The sequence below is a fragment of the Propithecus coquereli genome, unplaced genomic scaffold (genome assembly GCF_000956105.1).
Source record: "Propithecus coquereli isolate 6110/MARCELLA unplaced genomic scaffold, Pcoq_1.0 Scaffold23, whole genome shotgun sequence".
Lineage (NCBI taxonomy): Eukaryota > Metazoa > Chordata > Mammalia > Primates > Indriidae > Propithecus > Propithecus coquereli.
The window spans coordinates 3,348,038-3,367,599 of record NW_012147841.1 but is presented as its reverse complement, the minus strand read 5'-3'; the positions used below and the strand labels follow the sequence as shown (position 1 = coordinate 3,367,599).

The 19,562-nt window shown below is 35.1% G+C and overlaps 1 protein-coding gene across 1 annotated transcript in view; it reads left to right on the top strand.

The window, feature by feature from the left end:
* PKHD1L1 (polycystic kidney and hepatic disease 1 (autosomal recessive)-like 1) overlaps nt 1–19,562 on the top strand; it is a 204,930-nt gene that overhangs the window by 106,700 nt on the left and 78,668 nt on the right. The window contains 8 exon segments of the mRNA XM_012645294.1: nt 55–134; nt 577–706; nt 3,042–3,171; nt 6,419–6,660; nt 8,550–8,686; nt 10,714–11,743; nt 12,393–12,584; nt 18,163–18,314. Of these exon segments, the coding sequence (XP_012500748.1) occupies nt 55–134; nt 577–706; nt 3,042–3,171; nt 6,419–6,660; nt 8,550–8,686; nt 10,714–11,743; nt 12,393–12,584; nt 18,163–18,314 (2,093 nt within the window).

Genomic DNA, 19,562 nt, shown 5'->3' with positions numbered 1-19,562 from the left:
ATAGGTAACTTTTAACAAGACCTTGTGTATATTTCAAAATTATATGGTTCATAGGTGGAACTCTAATATTTGATGAAGCTGACATTGAACTCCAGGCAGAAAATATTCTAATTACAGATGGAGGCGTTCTTCAGGTATACACGAGAACATGAAATATATTCATTTCTAACCTCTCCCTATTTCTTTTTGAAATACTGTGTATAAAATGGATAGTTAATTATAGCAACCTCTCCTAAGTTTATCTTTGTTTAGGTCTATGTTATTAGTATAAAATCATTTTTCTGGGGAAAAGTTTCCCAGAATATTCTTGTACTTTTAATGGGATGATGATAGTGTATTCTCACAGAGCAGAATTTAAAACTCTGAGATGTGGCTAAAGTCAGTCAGTATACTTTTCAGAGGTCTGGCATAGTGTATTTGGCTGACTAGAAAATTTATCTTTTGGAAAAAAGATATGAACAGCTAAGCAATTAATTCTCACAAGAGAAGAGAGAACAAAAAAGAATTACTTTTGCATGACTAAAATTGTGTATATTGTTTTAATTTTCTGAATGACGTTTGTGACACCTCTTGCAGATTGGGACGGAAGCATCCCCATTTCAACACAAGGCTGTCATTACTTTGCACGGGCATCTGCGATCTCCTGAGCTCCCTGTATATGGTGCCAAAACACTGGCTGTGCGAGAGGGAATCCTGGATCTGCATGGTACAGGGCCAAATGGCTCAGAGTTGGTAGAGGAGAGACTCACCAGGAAATCAGGGATAACCGTCCTGACAACACTCTCTAAGCGAAAACTTGCCAGGCTTTCTCAAGTCTTTAGATATCCAGTCTTTATCCTCTTTTACCTCTTCCCTCCCTGTATCCAGACCAGTCCAGCTCTTGCATACTATCAAGACCCAGAACCAAGGTCACATCTGCAAGCTGTTCTGGGCCTGCTCTATATCCTTCCTCTTACCCGTTTCCATGTGCTTCTCAATGCCTTTTGTCTCATTTTGTACTTATCGTAGTACATAGTGACTCTGTTTACTTCATTTATCTATATAAAAAGGCACTAAATCTGGAAGCAGGAGATTGTCATTTCCTACATTTGTATCTGAAAACAAGCTCTTTCTAAAATATTAGGTCATTGAATATGAAAAGTCCAATTTCAAATGAAAAGGGTAGTTTATTATATCTTAAACAAGATGCAGTACAATTAATCAAAGTATGCACCTAAACTACCAACACAGTTTTGCCATCTTAGTGGTAGCTTGCTTATGCCAGCAGCAAAGAAGCCTGAAGAGCGAGTGGTTATGTAATTGTGAAAGGTGTTTTCCACAGCTTGTTGAGAATTGAATATTTTTCCTTGCAAGAAGTGGTCCAAAGCCTGGAAGAAGTGGTAGTCAGTTGGTGCAAGGTCTGTAAACATGGTGGATGACAGAGAGTTTCCAAATCCAGTCTCTATAGTTTGAGCAGCATTATTTGTGCAACATGTGGTTGGTTGAGTGTTGTCTCCAAGAGGATTGACCTGTTTCTATTGACCAGTCTCAGCTGCTTAATCGTAAGCATCCTCATCATTTCATCCAATTGGTTGCAGTAGACATCCACTGTAATCGATTGACCAGATTTCATGAAGGTCTAGTAGGTAATACCAGTGCTGGACCACCAGACACCATTAAGCTTTTTTTGATAAATATTCAGTTTTCAACCATGTTTCGGCACTTTGTCTTTATCCAACCATTGTGCTGAATGCTTGCAATTATCAAAAAGAATCCATTTTTCATCATGCATAACAATAGGGCATAGAAATGGTCTGCCTTTATGTCATGATATCAAAGAAAGGCAAGCTTCAAGACAATTTCTCCTCTGATGCTTGCTTAATTCATGCAGAACCCATCTATCCAGCTTCTTACCTTGCCGATTTGTTTCAAATGGTCCAATATTTTTGGAATAGTAACAACAAACCTTGTTGCTAATTCACATGGAGATTCAGATGATTCACTTCCACTACATCTTTCTTCTCATTATTATCCACCTTGGTCTCAGGACGCCACGTGGCTTATTTTCAAGATTAAAATCACCAGGATGGAACCTTTCAAATCCTTGACATACTGTGCGTTCATTAGCCATATCCTTCCCAAATATGTCGTTGATATTTTGAGCTGTCTGTGCTGCATTTGTTCCATGACAGAACTCGTATTTGAAAATAACATGAATTTTTGATTTATCTGTTGTTTCACAAAAATTACCATAAAAAATTGTGAAAGATAATCACAAGCCAAAACATGCATTTGAAAGACTAATAATGTACCTTCACAATAAAAATAAAATAAGAAGTGTCAAACTGAAATGTCAGAGATATCAACTGTCAAACTTAGTACTTAAGGAAATCGGACATTTCACACTTAATAACTTAATGTGACAATAACTTTATAGTTGTACATTTCTATAACTATATCCTGGAAAGTTGCCAGGAAGTAAAAATGATTTTGATCATGTTTAAGGTATCAGGGTAACTTATTATTTCAAGGAAGCATGGTGTGAGTCTTTTTTATATTGAAGTCTTCCATATTGCAATAATCTATTTTATACATTTAGAATACCATAAACATGATATCGTATGATCTTTATGATCATAAATGTCCTACATTGTGATAAATATATATACTACTGTAATTTCTTAGTAATTTATACATTTGTCTCTAGATTATCAGTTTAAGCAATTCTTACCAATAATGACAAAGATAATAGACCTCTACACATTTTGTCAATATTATCACACCATATTCATGTCGTGTCCCTTAAAAAAGATTGTTATAGAGTATATCATTACAGAAGAATGCTTTTTAATTTTATAGACTCATACGTGCTATTACAAACCTAGTTGTTACTTTTATAAAGCAAGCATTCTGCATATTTCTTTTTTGAAAAAGGTATGGAATCCTAAGGTAAAATGAACCTTCCCAAAGTTGATTTAATCCAGGGAAAGATTTCACTGTGTAAAGTTCTCAATAACCAGTCAGATACATCTGAAGAAATACTGTTTGTTTGTTGGCTCCAGGTCTGCCTGTTCCTGTGATCTGGACTCGTTTGGCTCATACTGCAAAGGCAGGGGAAAGAACTTTGATTTTACAAGAAGCAGTAACATGGAAAGCAGGAGATAACATTGTAATTGCAAGCACAGGACACAGGTATGATATTTTCTGGGCTTCATGATTTTGATTTAGGACAGAAATTTCTAAACTGTGTAAAAGAGGGACAATTCAGATGATCCATGAATATTTGATTTAAATTTGAAACTTCTAATAAAGAAAAGAAACATGAACAGCCAAATAGATATTTGCCAAATGTCAACATTTTGTTAATCATCATTGCATTGCATTATCATTGATTAAATTTATAAGATAAAGTATAATTTTGAACCTATAAAATATGACCTAGTAAAATATTTTGTTTAATACATAGTTAAGTTCCCATGTCAGACTCCATTTGAAAAAAATCATTCTACTATTAAAAGTCATGTGAAAGTATCCACTTAGAGCTTTAACTAAATATGTTAATGAATGCAAAAAATGTAAATGAGCTTCTTTGTTTGAGGTCACCAAAGAATATGGTTGCAAGCAGCTAATTAACTCTTTCTTATATTACAGTCTTGGCAGTGGTTCCCAAGGAGCAAAATTGTTGATAATGATTGAATAAAAGGGAAGAAATTATCATACAAAAATAATGATTAACATGACCTTTTAGGTGCCTTACATTTTAAAATTGAAATTGTTTATGACCCTTAATTTCTGTTTAATTATATATTTTAACAAATAAGAAATAAAAGGAAAAAAATTAATATAACAACACCAAGTGTATTGAGGGTAGGGACAAGAAGAGCCTTATTTTTGCTTTATTGGTCAAATTATAGATAATAGTAAAATTGGATATGGTTGCGCTTATCAGAGAACAAATACTAATTTATGACAAGAAACAGCTAAATTATGTTAAGGTAATAATTAAATTTAAAATTAAAATTCAAGATGGCATTTTGAGTTTGACATTTTCCAAGTTAAAAATAGACTTGCAGATGTTAAGAAGAGTTAACTATATACTTACCTTTTCAAGTGCTCATTTTTTTCTGCCCTCGGAAGAAATTTTAATTATACAATGGCAAAATAATAAATAAATAATAATGGCAAAAAGGCAAAAGAAAAATGATAGGACTTACTAACAGAATAGAAAATCTTCATCTATAGCTTTTCTGTATGGAATAAAAGAGTAAATTCAGAATTTAGCACAGGACTTTTTAGTTTTAAGAAATAAGAGTTAAGGAGATTTTTCTCCAAATCTAACTCATTGTTCATTATTTCATTGGAAAATTTTATTTGAGAATTTGTAAAGCCAGTGGTTAAGAAAATGACTTCGAAAGTCAGTCAACCTGTGTGCAGCTCCCAGCAATACCACCTACTAGCTGTGGCTATATTATTTCGCCTCTGTGTGCTTCAGTAAAATTGGAATGCTGTTAGAATCGGCCTCATAGAATTATTGTAAGATTAAGTGAGTTAATATGTGTAAAGTAAATAGAGCAGAGCTCTGCTCAAAGTGTTTTGTAAATGTTAGCTATTACTATGAAGGAAAGAAAGATGTTTTAGGTGCACTCAACATTTAAAATGCTTTTCAGAACCTTCTTTTCTAAAGAAATCATTGTGTCATCTGAATCCAAGGGAATTAAAGAAAGGCTAGCCTACACCCCTTTTCCATCCCACCTGTGAGATCTGGTACCATTGATTCTCCTTATCTCTAAGCATCCTTAATCTCCACCTCTCCGTGTCCTTCCCTGGGTTCTTTGGAATTATTGGTTTCCCCATTCACCCATCATCTTGATAAACAACTTTGTTCTCCTGTCTCCTCTAGCATCTTTCTTTTTCTTACCCTTTATTTTAAAAAATTATTAAACTGCTTAAATATGACATGCCCTTTCTTCTATTTTATCCTCATTATTCTTTTTTTCCGTTAAACCCCTATAGTCTTAATTTCTTTTTCACAAAAGCTTTTCCAGTGATCTTCTAATTATCATCATTCTTCACTTCCTTCGTATCACTAGGTTCCTTTGGTTCTGCCCTTGAGATGTCTCTTCCATCAGCTTTTCCTGCTGTCAGTTTAATTTAGACTCTCTGTTTCTCACACCTGCGATATTACATCCTCTTCCTATTTGGGCTCCATTCCACTTTCTTGCCCACATGAATTCATTATGCGTTAATTTGTTCAATCAAGAAAAACTGTTACTGAATTGTGACAGATACTGTACTAAGTGTTCAGCAAACAAAATGATTCAACAGGTCCCCTGCCTAGAGGAGCAGACAGGCCAGGGGAAGGGACCAAGACGTAGATACCTCACAGGACTGCAATGTGTTTGCTCTGAACACTAACCTGGCATTATACAGGGTGTATTGGGAACCCAGAAGAAGGGCTGGGAAAGTTGAGAAAGGTGACTTTTAATCTTTTTAATGTGGCACTGTTATTTAAACTGGTATTTAAAGGAGGAAAAGGATTTGCTAAGGTAGAGAAGAGTCAAAGGGAAGGTCAGGAAGACATAGAGGTAATTCCCCTAAGCTTACCTCTGTTAATGGCACCAATCACACTTTAGTAGATAAGGTACAGTCGGGTATTGACATATTTAGCACTGACACCTTAAAATTAGGGGTACTTTCTATGTAGTATCCCCTGTCCTCAGCTCTTTGCCTAGAAAACAGGCTAGATGCTCAATAAATGGTTGTTGAATGACTAAATACATGAATATATGCATTATAGAATTGGCAAGTCCTTTCTGCCATGGCTGGAATTTGGGATACATTGGAGGAATGGTAAAAATGAGGTCTCTTAAACTTCAACTCAATCATTTCTTTTCCCTGTTCAGTAACCTCCAATGACTTCCCTTTGTAAGAATTTCTTAACTTTGTCATGACTGACATCTTGAACCAGATAATCTTTGTTATATGGGGCCATCCTTTGTATTATAGAATGCTTAGAAACATACCTGGCTTCTACCCACTAGAAGCCAGTAGCAACCCCTAATTGTGACAACCAAAAATGTCTGCAGGCATTGCCAAATGGTGCCTAGGGGGATAAAATTATTTTCAGTTGCAAACCACTGAATATGATTCTCATAGTTGTAAATAAATAGTTCTTTTTAATACTTTTCAGAAGCTAATACAGTTCTAGGAACAAATATAGAACTTGGAAAATACTTAATTTAATTGAATGCACCCATAAAACTTACTCTAAGAAATAATAAAATACTGTATTCTAATTCCTTTTCAGAATATTACATGACAGAAAAATATTTTCCTACTTTACAAATGAATTGTTTAAAATAGCATAAAACAAATATACTAAAACAATGTTATGTCAATTTATATTAATTTTGAAAATTTTTTGTTAAAATTTTTACAGACACAGTCAACGAGAGAATGAAAAAAGGACCATTGCATCTGTATCTGCTGATGGCATAAACATAACACTAACTAATCCACTGAATTACACACACTTAGGAATTACTGTCACACTCCCTGATGGAACTTTGTTTGAAGCAAGGGCCGAAGTTGGAATTCTTACAAGAAATATTTTAATAAAAGGATCTGATAATGTGGAATGGAATAACAAAATTCCACCATGTCCTGATGAATTCGACACAGGTAATTTTAGCAGTTATCATGTGGCTGGTATAATCAAGCTATAGATGTTCAAAATTTAATTGGTTTATATCAAAATATAGTATTTTAGTTTCAACTTGAAAGTCTGCCTTGTAAATATGACTGAATGTGGAAATTTGGGAATGCCAATAGCATTTTTAAGTAACATTATGAAAGCATTTGAATATGTTGAACAATAATAGTTCATGTTGACACTGTAATGGGAGAAATAAATGTGCTTGTATTTTGTTGATAAAGACTCTTTCTGTACTTATGATTCCTTATTATATGTTTAAATTAGACTTGGATGATTACAGTTTCACATATTGTCATCAAGAAGCTGCATCATTTAGATTCACCCAGAAAATGTAGAAACCCATATTTGATGATGATATAAAGATTTTGTTTAGCAAATCTTTGATCATCAATGCTTTTTGTATTTTTCAGAATCTGCAGTTCATCAAAACAGTGTATGTGAGAGTGGATTCATTGTAGGCAGATATTTTGCCTAGTAATTCCTAGACAGATGATGGATAGATGGACAAATGGATGAATGGGCTGATAAAGAGATAGATAGATATATAGATCTGAACCAGCCAGAGCAGGCTAAGTCAGAAGTTTTCAACTTCGACACTATTGACATTTTGGCTCAAATAATTCTTTGCTGTGGGGCACTGTTTAGCAGCATACCTGGCCTCTACCAACTGCATTCTAGTAACACCCCCACAACCGTTACAACCAAAAATGTTTCCAGATATTGCAAAAATGTTCCCTGGGAACCACGGGACTAGGTTATGTTCTATTAATAAATATGTTCCAAACTCAGTGATTTAAAATGACAAAAGTTTATTTGTCATTCATGCTACATATGTGCAATATGGGTCAACAGGGGGGCTCTGCTCATTATAATCACTCCAGGATCCAGGCCAATGGAGGCTTCATCTCAACATGGGTTTGCACGATCTCAGAGCAGATGAGATGGCTGGAGAGTGAAGCACCAGCAAGTAGTTGCTTTGGTCAAGTGGTTTGGTGAAGTGACACATGTCTCTTCTACTCAGGTGTCATTGGTCAGAACTTATTCCATGGCTATGCCTAACTTGAAGGGAGTGAGTCCGTGCAAGCCCCTGTGTACCCAGGAGTATTAGAGAACTGGATACTGGTGAACTTAATGATGTTTACCACAGTTCTCATTTGTCTAGTAGGAAGCACAATGCATTCGACGAGTCTCTTTTAAATATTTTATGTAGTCATTGATATTGCCTCAATCCTATAAGTAACTGAATAACAACAGATACAGCTTAGATAATAGCCTTTTCTTCAAAAGGAGATATAGAATAAAGCTCACTGGATTCAATGTTAAATGACCTATATTCTGATTCTAGTTCTTCTGCATCAAGTTTCACAATGTACATGAAATCTACTTTCAGCCTGTTTAAAATAAGAGTACTTCCTGTTGTGCCTACTTTCTATGGTTGCAAGAATCAAGTAATATTCAATCATCAATTCAATATTCAAGTCGTGAATATTCTTGTGCTATACAAGTATAAGATTGAATTAATTATATTAATCCCAAAATCTTTGGGGAAAGATTCAGAAATAATATACTAAAAACCCTATCAGTATTCCCTTGAACATTCAAATATTTATTTAGTATCTCCTCTGAAAAATACTGTAGTGAGTTCTTTAAGGAGTGCAAAGATGAACAAGACAAGATACTTACTTTTTTTACTATCTAGAAAAGGAGATGATGTGAATGCAAATAATTATGTTCCTGGAGAGACTGAAATTATATGTGAATAAAAAGATAGTTAGGTATGCGAAAAAAAAATCCTTAATATAAGAGGACTAAGGCATGTTTTTTATTTTCTGATGTTTTAAAAATATTTTTAAAGGTGAATTTGCTACACAGACATGTCTCCAAGGAAAGTTTGGAGAAGAAATAGGAAGTGACCAGTTTGGAGGCTGCATTATGTTTCATGCTCCTGTACCTGGTATGAATATGGTAACTGGAAGAATAGAATATGTAGAGGTAAGAGGCATTATTATTAAATCATAGTGGCTTGCCCAAGGTTATTCACACAACGAACATGTATCGAGCTCCTGCGGTTTGCCACATGCTACTTACAATCTGGTAGAGGAGACAAATACGTAAGTGGACAATTTTAATATCCAATTATTCACTCATTTTGTCATGCTAAAATTTTCTTTCTGTATTTTCTCACACTTATATCAAATTCATCAGCAAATTCTATCTTCTCTATCCACAAAATACTGTATCCATAATCCACTTTTTTCCACCACCCCCACCCAATCCTAAACCCAAGTCACCATCCTCTCCCACCTGTACTACTGTGATTTTCTCTTGCCTGGTCTTTATGCTTCTACTCTTGCTCCAAGAGGGTCTTCACACGAAGCCAAAGTATAATGTTAAAACCATAAATCAAATCTTATTATACCCCTATTCAAAACCCTTCAATGGCTTTGTATTATACCTAAAACAAAAAGTCCAGGTCCTTCCCATAGGACCCACATGATCTGACCCCCAGCTACCCTGTAACTTTGTCTCCCATTACTCTACTTCTTGCTCATGCCATGCTAGCCTCCCAACATGACCATGTCAAGCACATTCCTATCCCTGGTTCTTTCTGCTTTCTCTTCATTCTGCCTGGACTCCTCTTCCACAAAATATTTGTGTGGTTCACATCCTTATTTCAGTCAGTGTCTTCTCAGATGTTCTCTCTCCAGAGAGGCCTTTCCTCATTGCCTTTATTTAAAATTGCGGCCCAACTCTGTTTTTTTAAAATTTACTCATAACTCCTAATATAATATCTACTTTTTGTTTATTTTCAATCTCTCCCTCTAGAACATAAGCTAAATTATCTCAGAGATTTTGCCTTTTTGGTCCTTTGCTCTTTCCCCTGTGGTTGGAACAATGCATGGTGTGTAGTTGATTCTCAATTGATTATTAATTGAAAAAACAAACAAATATGCATATTATCTCTAAGATATTAGGAGCTTTTGTGTATCTTATTCATATTCACACTGTATAATCAGGGTTTGGCATAGTTCTTACCAAGTATTCAGTTGAAGAATGGAAGGAAGGAGGGTAGGAAGGAAAAAAATGATAGTAAAATCCATAAATTCTTTAAACTTGGCTTTAAACAGTTAGACTGTGTTGATGTTGACAGAGTCAGCACTTCCATTTTCTGTAACTTCCCTTCTCCTAATATATTTTATATACACACATGTGACATCTGAGTATGGACTGAGTGAGGTTGCCAGGGAAAATTCAGATATTAAATATTAGTAAGGGCTAATTTTTAATTTTTAGATGGAGAGTGAAAATAAATAGATGACCTTATATTTTTCCTTACCCCATGATATTATATTACACACACACACACATTTACATACACTGGCATCCTCTGTATTAGATTACTAGACTGCAGTCCATTTGAAAGAATACACAACAAAATGGTTAATAAGAGCATCAACTCTAGAGTCGACCAACTTGAGTTTCAATGAAGCTTTGTGACCATGATCAAGATTCTCAGCCTTTCTTAACTTCCATTTCTTTATCTGTAAAATGATGTTAATGGTAAGTGGCTACTTCATAGGATTATGATAAAGATTGTGATAATGCAAATATCAAACAAAACACTTGGCATAATATTTGGCATATGGCAAATATTCAAGAAATATTTCTTATTAGATAAGAATCAAAGTAAGGGGGAGAAAGTCTTTTAAAAAGTTTTATTTTGTAAAACATGAAAGTTTATTGATAGACTAAGGTAAAAAGCAGAAGAGTCAAAGATGACTTTTTTTCATTCATTCATTTATGCATGTTGTAACAAGCGTGGTTTATTATACACTGTATAAAACAAGAATTGTTGGGTGCTGAACAACTTTTTCAAATGACAAATAATTTGGAGGATATGAATACATTAATAATAATTAATATAAAATTGGAGATTATTTTGAAACAGGAAAATATGAGCCAAACAAACTCTGAGTCCATGTGGATCACTAAATGGCTCTGATTTCTGGGTTTTACAGGTATTTCATGCTGGCCAGGCTTTTCGGCTAGGGCGATATCCAATACATTGGCACCTGCTGGGAGATTTACAATTTAAATCTTATGTAAGAGGCTGTGCAATTCACCAGACCTATAACAGAGCTGTTACTATCCATAACACACATCACCTTCTGGTTGAGAGGAATATTATATATGACATCAAGGGAGGAGCATTTTTTATAGAAGATGGTATTGAACATGGCAATATCCTGCAATATAACTTGGCAGTATTTGTACAGCAAAGTACTAGTCTTCTGAACGATGATGTGACCCCAGCTGCATTTTGGGTAACCAACCCGAACAATACCATACGGCACAATGCAGCTGCTGGTGGCACTCACTTTGGTTTTTGGTACCGAATGAACAACCACCCCGATGGGCCATCCTATGACCGAAACATTTGCCAAAAAAGAGTTCCTCTTGGAGAATTCTTTAACAATACTGTTCATTCTCAAGGTTGGTTTGGATTGTGGATCTTTGAAGAATATTTCCCCATGCAAACAGGATCTTGTACTTCCACAGTGCCAGTGCCTGCCATATTTAATTCACTTACTACTTGGAACTGTCAAAAAGGAGCTGAATGGGTTAATGGAGGTGCCCTTCAGTTCCATAACTTTATGATGGTAAACAACTATGAGGCTGGAATCGAGACCAAGAGGATTCTGGCTCCTTATGTTGGAGGGTGGGGTGAAACCAACGGAGCAGTGATTAAAAATGCCAAAATAGTTGGTCATCTTGATGAACTGGGTATGGGATCTGCATTTTGCACAACAAAAGGCCTGGTTCTTCCATTTAGTGCAGGCTTGACTGTATCTTCTGTGCACTTTATGAACTTTGACCGTCCCAACTGTGCAGCTTTGGGGGTGACATCCATCACTGGAGTTTGTAATGAGAGGTGTGGAGGTTGGAGTGCAAAGTTTGTTGATATCCAGTATTTTCACACACCAAACAAGGCTGGCTTTCGATGGGAACATGAAGTGGTGCTGATTGATACTGATGGTTCACTTACAGGTAATAGTCTCTTAAAATTTGTGATAAAAATACACTGGGAATATGTCTGTGTTAACACAGTTGAATTTTTTTTATTTTTTATTTCAGCATATTACAGGGGTGCAAATGTTTAAGTTACATATATTGCCTTTACCCCGCCTGCCCAAGTCAGAACTTCAAGTGTGTCCATCCCCCAGATGGTGCACACCACACCCATTAGGTGCGAATATACTGCTCCCCACTCCTACCTGCCCAACACCCGATGAATGTTACTACTATATGTAGAATTTTTAAAGCAGACTTAACATGAACTACATATCTTACCCAGCATCAAACTTTACTAATAATTTAAAGGACATAGGCAAGCCCCAGGCACAGACAAGACATTGTTTTCTGAAAGAGCCCCATACTGTCGGATGAAGCCTCCAAATACGTCCAGATCCTATGTTTCAGCTAGGTGCACAATAAGATCCCTGACTGAAGAGTCACTGCAAAGTTCCTGTATAAGATCCCCTTGCCTCATGCAAACAAACAAACAAAAAAATATCAAGACTTTTAGATTTTATTGGTGGTACTATGGGTCCTAGTACCTATATATTGTAGACTGTTTTTTTTTTTTTTAGTTTTTTAACATGAAATAGAAAACATGCTCTTTGTGTTTGTTTCCCAGGGTACAAAGGACACACCGTTATTCCACACAGCTCACTGTTAGACCCTTCCCATTGCACTCAAGAAGCTGAGTGGAGCATTGGGTTCGCTGGCTCAGTCTGTGATGCTTCAGTCAGCTTCCACCGTTTGGCATTCAATAAGCCTTCCCCAGTATCTCTGCTTGAAAAGGATGTGGTTCTCTCAGACTCATTTGGTAAGCAGAATACAATAGTTTAAGCTGCTAATTTAAATATATCCTCCTAGACCTTTGTCATCAGCTTCTTGGATTTTTTACTTGATGGTTTGAAGATTGCAGAAAAGCATAATGTTTATGTTAGAATCCAAGCAGGAAACAAATAATACACTCAAAGCGGGTGTTTGAGGAGCACTGAATAAATGCATGGGCCAGCATGGTATTCTACTGATCAAGGAACCTTCAGACAACATTATGGCAAAGAGCAGGAAAGTTGGCACAGCCCTTGGAGCAAGATAGGAAAAATGTACCAGTGTTCCCTCTATTCAAGGCAAAGGGTTTTAATTATCCTTGCTGATTGAGATGGAATGGAAGGAGCATTTAGTAGGTCAATAGCTGCGTTCCAGGTGCCAGGGACTATAGATTTACTGATTTGTTCCAGTAAAGATACAATACATGGAATACCAGATATGCCTGACAGCATTACTTGACTATGTTGTATTAATTTACTGTCATTCATGATCCATCTGGCATTTGCACCAGCCCAACAATCAAGTTAAATGGGGATGTAGTGATAATCCTGACCCCCACCTCTCAAATCTTTGATCGTGGCGCTAAGCTCTCTGTTTTCTCCCACAAAGATTTAAAATTTCTTTTAGTTTATTATCTTGGTAAGGGGGTGAGAGGCACAGTTTTTAGAGCATCCAATTAGTCCTTCCTACCAGATTTGCCCTCACTCCATTAGTCAGGGAACCAATGTGGGAATTCTTCTAGTCTTCTAGTTGCAAAGTATATCTATTCCCACTCTACCTGACCTAGCCCACCCTGACTGGCTCAAATCTATATATTGATACATATTTCTTTATCATTCCATCTATCCATTTGTTCATCAATCCATCATCTGTCTAGGAATTATTAGTTAAAATATCTGTCTACAATGAATCCACTCTTGCATATACTTTTCTGGTGAAATGCATATCTTGGAAAATAGAAAAAGCATTGATGCATCAAATATTTGCTAAGCAAAATCTTTTATCATCATCAAACATAGTTTCTACATTTTCTGGGTAAATCTAAATGATGCAGCTTCTTGATGATGTATGTAAAACTGTAATCACTGAAGTCTAATCTAAACATATATTAATAATAAAGAACCATAAGTATAGAAAGAGTCTTTATTAACAAAATCTAAGCATGTTTCTTTCTCCCATTACAGAGTCAACATTAACCATTTTTCTTCAACATATTCAAATACTTTCATTGTGTTACTTTAAAAAGCTATCAATATTTCCAAATTTCCACAGTTAATGATATTTATAGGGAAGATTTTCAAGTTGAAGCTAATATAATGTATTTCAATATAAACCAATTAAATTTTGAAAATTTGTAGCATGGTTATACTAGCCACATGATAGCTGCTAAAATTACTTGTGTCAAATCCATCAGGACATGGTGGAATTTTGTTATTCCCCTCTACATTATCAGATCCTCTTACTAAAATATTTCTTGTAAGAATTCCAACTTCTGCCCTTGCTTCAGAGTTCCATATGTATTCCCACTACACATTCTGGAACTGAAGAAATAACCATAAGATGGACCCGTGGCCCCACTGGATTCACTGTGACTCTAAGAAAAGACTAATTCTATCGCCTACCCTTCATAAGCCCCCACTCTGACTGGTGGACCATGTTAGCATGGTGGCATATAGCTTCTTTGAGGATTAGTATCAGTTTAGAGCCAAGATCTAATAACTTGGAAGGTCGGGATATTTTCCTTTTCCTAGTATACAGTAGCCTAAGTGACCACAGCTTTCTACCACTCAGTGGAGGGGCTTTTGGTCTATGAATTGTTTTGGATCTAGAAAATAGGTAAGAAGTTAGATTTCTGTTACCTAAGACCTCTATCATTTTTCTTCCTATATATTCACCAAATATCACCTTAGTAGGCTACTCACCTATTTAGTGTTTGGCATCTCAAGATCAATCAGCTATCGCCATAGATTCCTGCAGGTCAGAGCACTCTGATTATTCCTCTGTCCAGTAGGTATTGTGCTAAGTAAGCCTACCTTTATATCTGACAGGTAAGCACTGACTCCCGCCACTTTTAGATCCCATTATTCCTACAGAGATTAGGGAAGCCAATTCCATTGCAGCATCCCCTGCCAGCATTTCCAGCAGCCAGAAAACAGCCACTGTAGAACTCTTCAAAAGACAAGTAAGAGAAAAATGCTGTTATCACGACTAGGCCTGAAAAGGTAAAGGGAGGCAACAGTTACAGAATAGATAGAGCTGTATGAAGAGGGCTGCTCCCTTTGGTTGAGAGATGCAAGAGCCCACCAAGATCCCCCTACCTTCCCACAGAGTGAGAGTCAGGGGAATAAAGACGTCACTTTCACCTTCCTCCCTCCCTTTCTTCTCTTCCTTATGCGTCCCCCTGTCCAAACCAAGCCATAATGCAGAAGGCAAGGGAGCAGGATGGAGATGGTGAGCCGTGGATCTGCAGAAGAAACCAGGTGCAGCACCACGTCCATCATTTGTTAAGATGATTTAAGTTATTAGATTTAATTATAAAAAACTCTTACTAGGATTTTTTCCTCCTATAAATTGAAAGGGTCATATGCCTACTATCTGAGTAATAGTTATACCCACTGTCTCAGTGCCTTAATGATATAAACCCAGAAGCCATTACTTTTCTTCTGATAAATAGATGTCCCAGATGGAAAAATGTTACTTAAATGTTTAGAGACTATGGTACAATAAACAATATTTTAAGCAGAGTATCTATGAATGTTTTCTTCCAAATAAAAACTACAGGCTAAAACAAAAAGTAACCAATACACCAAAAGCAAATGAAGTTATTTTATCTGATGAGGTAATATTTTAGTGTTTCTAATTACTATGTCATAAAATAGTATTTTTAATAATCTTTTAAAATACTTTATGGCATAGGTGTAAATAAACTGAAAATAGTATTTTATAAAACATGGTTTAAGATACACTTATATGGAAAACTTAGAGATGTGCAACATTCCTAAGTAAATTATTTCAAATATATAACGTGATAAAGTATATATGCATTTATTAATTTTTAAGCAGTACTATTCAAACATCTCACCTCTAATGTTTTTTGTGGTTGTTGTTAGTGGTGGTGACGATTTTAGGAAGGAGTTTTTATTTATTTGTTTGTATTTTGGTTTTTTGATTCATGAAGTCTGGTATTTCTGAATTTATGAGATGATAGCTTTTTTGTGAAGTCTCTCTGTGCTCTTTGGCCTATTCCCTTCAAGAATTAAGATTTTTATTTAGTTACTAAACTGAGAACACCTGGAGGGCAAGATACATAAATTTATATTTCTGATACCACAAAACTCAACACTGAACATTGAAAATTGCAGGTACTCAGCAAGTATTGAATTAGAAGAAATTTGTTGCAATACTCAGACCAGATTGCAAAGTAGAGAAACATTATGCCAGGCATTTTACTTTTTAATGTGACAAAAAAAAAAAAATCAACTTCCTAGTAAGGAAAATTTGACTACTTTTATTTTATCTCCATTAAAGTCAAATAAAATTATTTACTACTAAAAAATTAAAAACAGAAAAAGATCGCTCATTTGGATTATGTATGCATATTAAATGAATCAACAGTTTAAAAAGTATACTAGATTGGTGGGAAGTAATATTTGGTATAACTTTACATATATTCTTATATATCTTTATCAAAGCATCTTACATATGATGATATATTTTTATGTAAATATATGTATAAAGTTAGACCAGATGGCAAATTAATTTGATGGCAAATTAGCTTACTCTTAATGATCCTATTTTTTAAAAAATTTCAGCTTCAAAGAGCTCATATCTCAGTCCAAGATGCTTGAAACCAATGTACTCGTAATGAATGCAGCTGAAAAAAAATTAGGAAAAGCACAACTAAGAAAAATGAAAATTAGTTTTACTTATGAAACTGAATTATTAAGAAATGTCATGTTAAAGTATTAATATAATCCCATGGGTTAGAAAACTTAAGTGGAGTTTAGATATGCCAAATATATTCTAGAGGTTTTAGATGGCTTTAATTAGCTCTTGTGTAAATTAACTATTGCTTCACAACAGACTATTCCCAAACTGAATAGCTTAAGCCTACAATTATTTATTTTTACTCACATGTCTGAGAGCTGTGATGGTTGATCTAGGCTGGGCTCAGCTGGGAGGTTATTCTTCAAGGTGAGGATCTGGTGGGCTTTGTTTCTCACCATGGTTTGAGCTCCAGTGGCTCCACGTGTGCTCATTCTGGGTCTCAGGTGAAGGGAGGGCAGCTACCTGGGGGAGCCTCTTCTCCTTGTGATGGCAGAGGCTCAAGACGTCAAACCTCACTGAGCAAGCACTTTCCAAGCCTTTGGTAATGTCAGTTCTGCTGATGTCCCTTTGGACAACAGAAGTCCCCCAACCTCAACAGAACAGGGAAGTCTACCCTCAAAGACGTAGACTCAAGGAGGGGAGAGAAGTTTATATTTCCTGAACAATATTTCAGATAATCACAGTTCTTCTCATACTTTCCAGGGTTTTTGGTAGTATGAGTGCTCTGCTCATGTACCTTTTAAAACTAACAGGAACTTATAAAGTCTAAGAATTAATGAATTTTTCCCCTTGCTATTGGAAGTAGGTTTTTCTTTTTCTTTTTTTTTTTTTTTTTGCCTATTCCCAAAAGAAAATGAATGATGGTTTATTTTATAACTTGCTTTTAGCTATTTCCTCCTAAATTCTAAGGTGATAAGTTACTAACTTAACATAAAATCCAATCCAAGATGAAAAGTAGAAGGGAAGGGATTGAAAAAATAGGGACAATTAATCAAAGATCTTTTCTTTATATTGTAAGGGACCTTTCCAAATATTCTACTAAAGTTATCAGACATTTTCTCATGACCAAAGCGTAACTAAATTATATAACTGTTTCCCATAACAAGTAGCTCAGGTTGGAAGTTTCTCATTCTCAACATTTACATATCTTGGCCAATTTTAAGTGGTAGGTCTAGCCATAGCCTTGTTCCTTAAGCTCTCTAAAGCATAACTTCATTAAAGTCAAATAAAATTATTTACTCCTAAAAATTAGTATTTGTTATACAGATTTTAATCAGCTCAACATATATAGGAGATTCTAATAAAGAATCAGAGCTTATATTTGCATACACTGTAAATCAAGGATTCTGAAGAATTAAGTTCTTAAAAGAATTAAATGGAATTATGTTTAGATCAATGATATCTGAAGAATTATATTAATATATTTAAGCACTTTTGTCTTAGTAGTCATAATCATCATTATGTTTCAAGTGCATCTTTCCCTAAGGAATAAGGGCTCCATCTCCATTCAAAATTGTAACTTAGAAAGCATTTTACATTCCACTTAAATGTAATATTAAACATTTGGAGTCTTCAGTTAAACAAAGACATTTAGAACATAAGTAATAAAATGCTGTACTGACCTCTTCAGAGACTTCCATAGACTAGCCCAATATTTTACATTTGCACTTGTTTATAAAAGGAGGAATTTTCTAGAGGTAGGGATTACTATTATTTGCTCATTTTTTGTGTTTCTACAGGCACAAGCATTGTTCCTTTTCAGAAGAAACGACTGACTCATATGTCTGGATGGATGGCTCTGATTCCAAACTCAAATCACATTAACTGGTATTTTAAAGACGTGGATCACATAACCAACATATCATATACATCAACATTCTATGGATTTAAGGTAAACAAAGAGCTATAAAATCCATCTCCTAATAATTATAATTGCATATTACTCAAATGCAGCCTACATGCTCATACTTACACCCATTGTTGTGCCTAGAAGGCCCTTGCCTCACAAATTGAGATATTAAAGTTCTTCACATCCTCCATGACCCATTCTAAATATAAGAAGTAAGCTACCAAAAACCTCTTTTGAGAATCAGAAGCAATATTCTCCCGTATTCCCATATACTAAGCTTGTGCTCCTATTGTTATTACCATGATAATAATTTGCATTTATTGAGTGTTTATGATGTCTTAAGTACCTGTTAAGGGCTTTATTATTTGTATCATGAAATATATCAAACATACAAAAAATTATTTTTAAAAACCCACACCAATACCTGTATGCCCACCACATATCTGAATCTATTAATAACATTCTATGAATATTTACTTTCTATTTTTTAAAAGAAATAAATCATGGTAGATAATGTGGAAGCCCCTTGTATGATTTACCCAAAACTCATTCCCTCCCTACTCAACATTTCTGATGATGACCAGTATTCTGAATTGGGTGTTTTCTCCCCATATATATTCTTCCACTTATACTACATATATGTGCAGCATCATTTTAAATATTTCAAACATTATAGAATAAAATATTCTGTACAATTTTATGTGTCAATTTAAAAAAAAGAAATAAAATATTCTCTAAATACATACATATATATACACACACACATACTCATAAGTGTACACACATACACATAAAAGCATACACACACACACACATACACACAGAAGAGAGAATAGAGAAACCCTGTCATTGTCTTAGTGATCGAGCTAGCATTTTTGTTATAGACATGTAAAATGTTAATAAATAAAATATAGCAAGAAAATGCAACCCAACAGAATGAACAGTAATTCACCCCACTTATTAGTTCCCTCAATAAATGAGAATGACTTGAACTCCCCTCTCAAGAGACATAGGCTGGCTGTATGCATAAAAAAAAAAAAAAGCCAAGCATCTTCTGTCTCCAGGAAACGCATCTAACCTGCAAAGATACATTTAGACTCAAGGTAAAGGAGTGGAAATCAATATTTCAAGCAAATGGAAGCCAAAAGAAGGCTGGTGTGGCAGTTTCAATCTCAAATAACTTAGTTTTTAAATCAACAAAAGTAATGAAAGACAAAAAGGGTCACTATATAATGGTTAAGGGTACAGTTCAACAAGAAGACATAACAATTCTAAATATGTATGCACCCA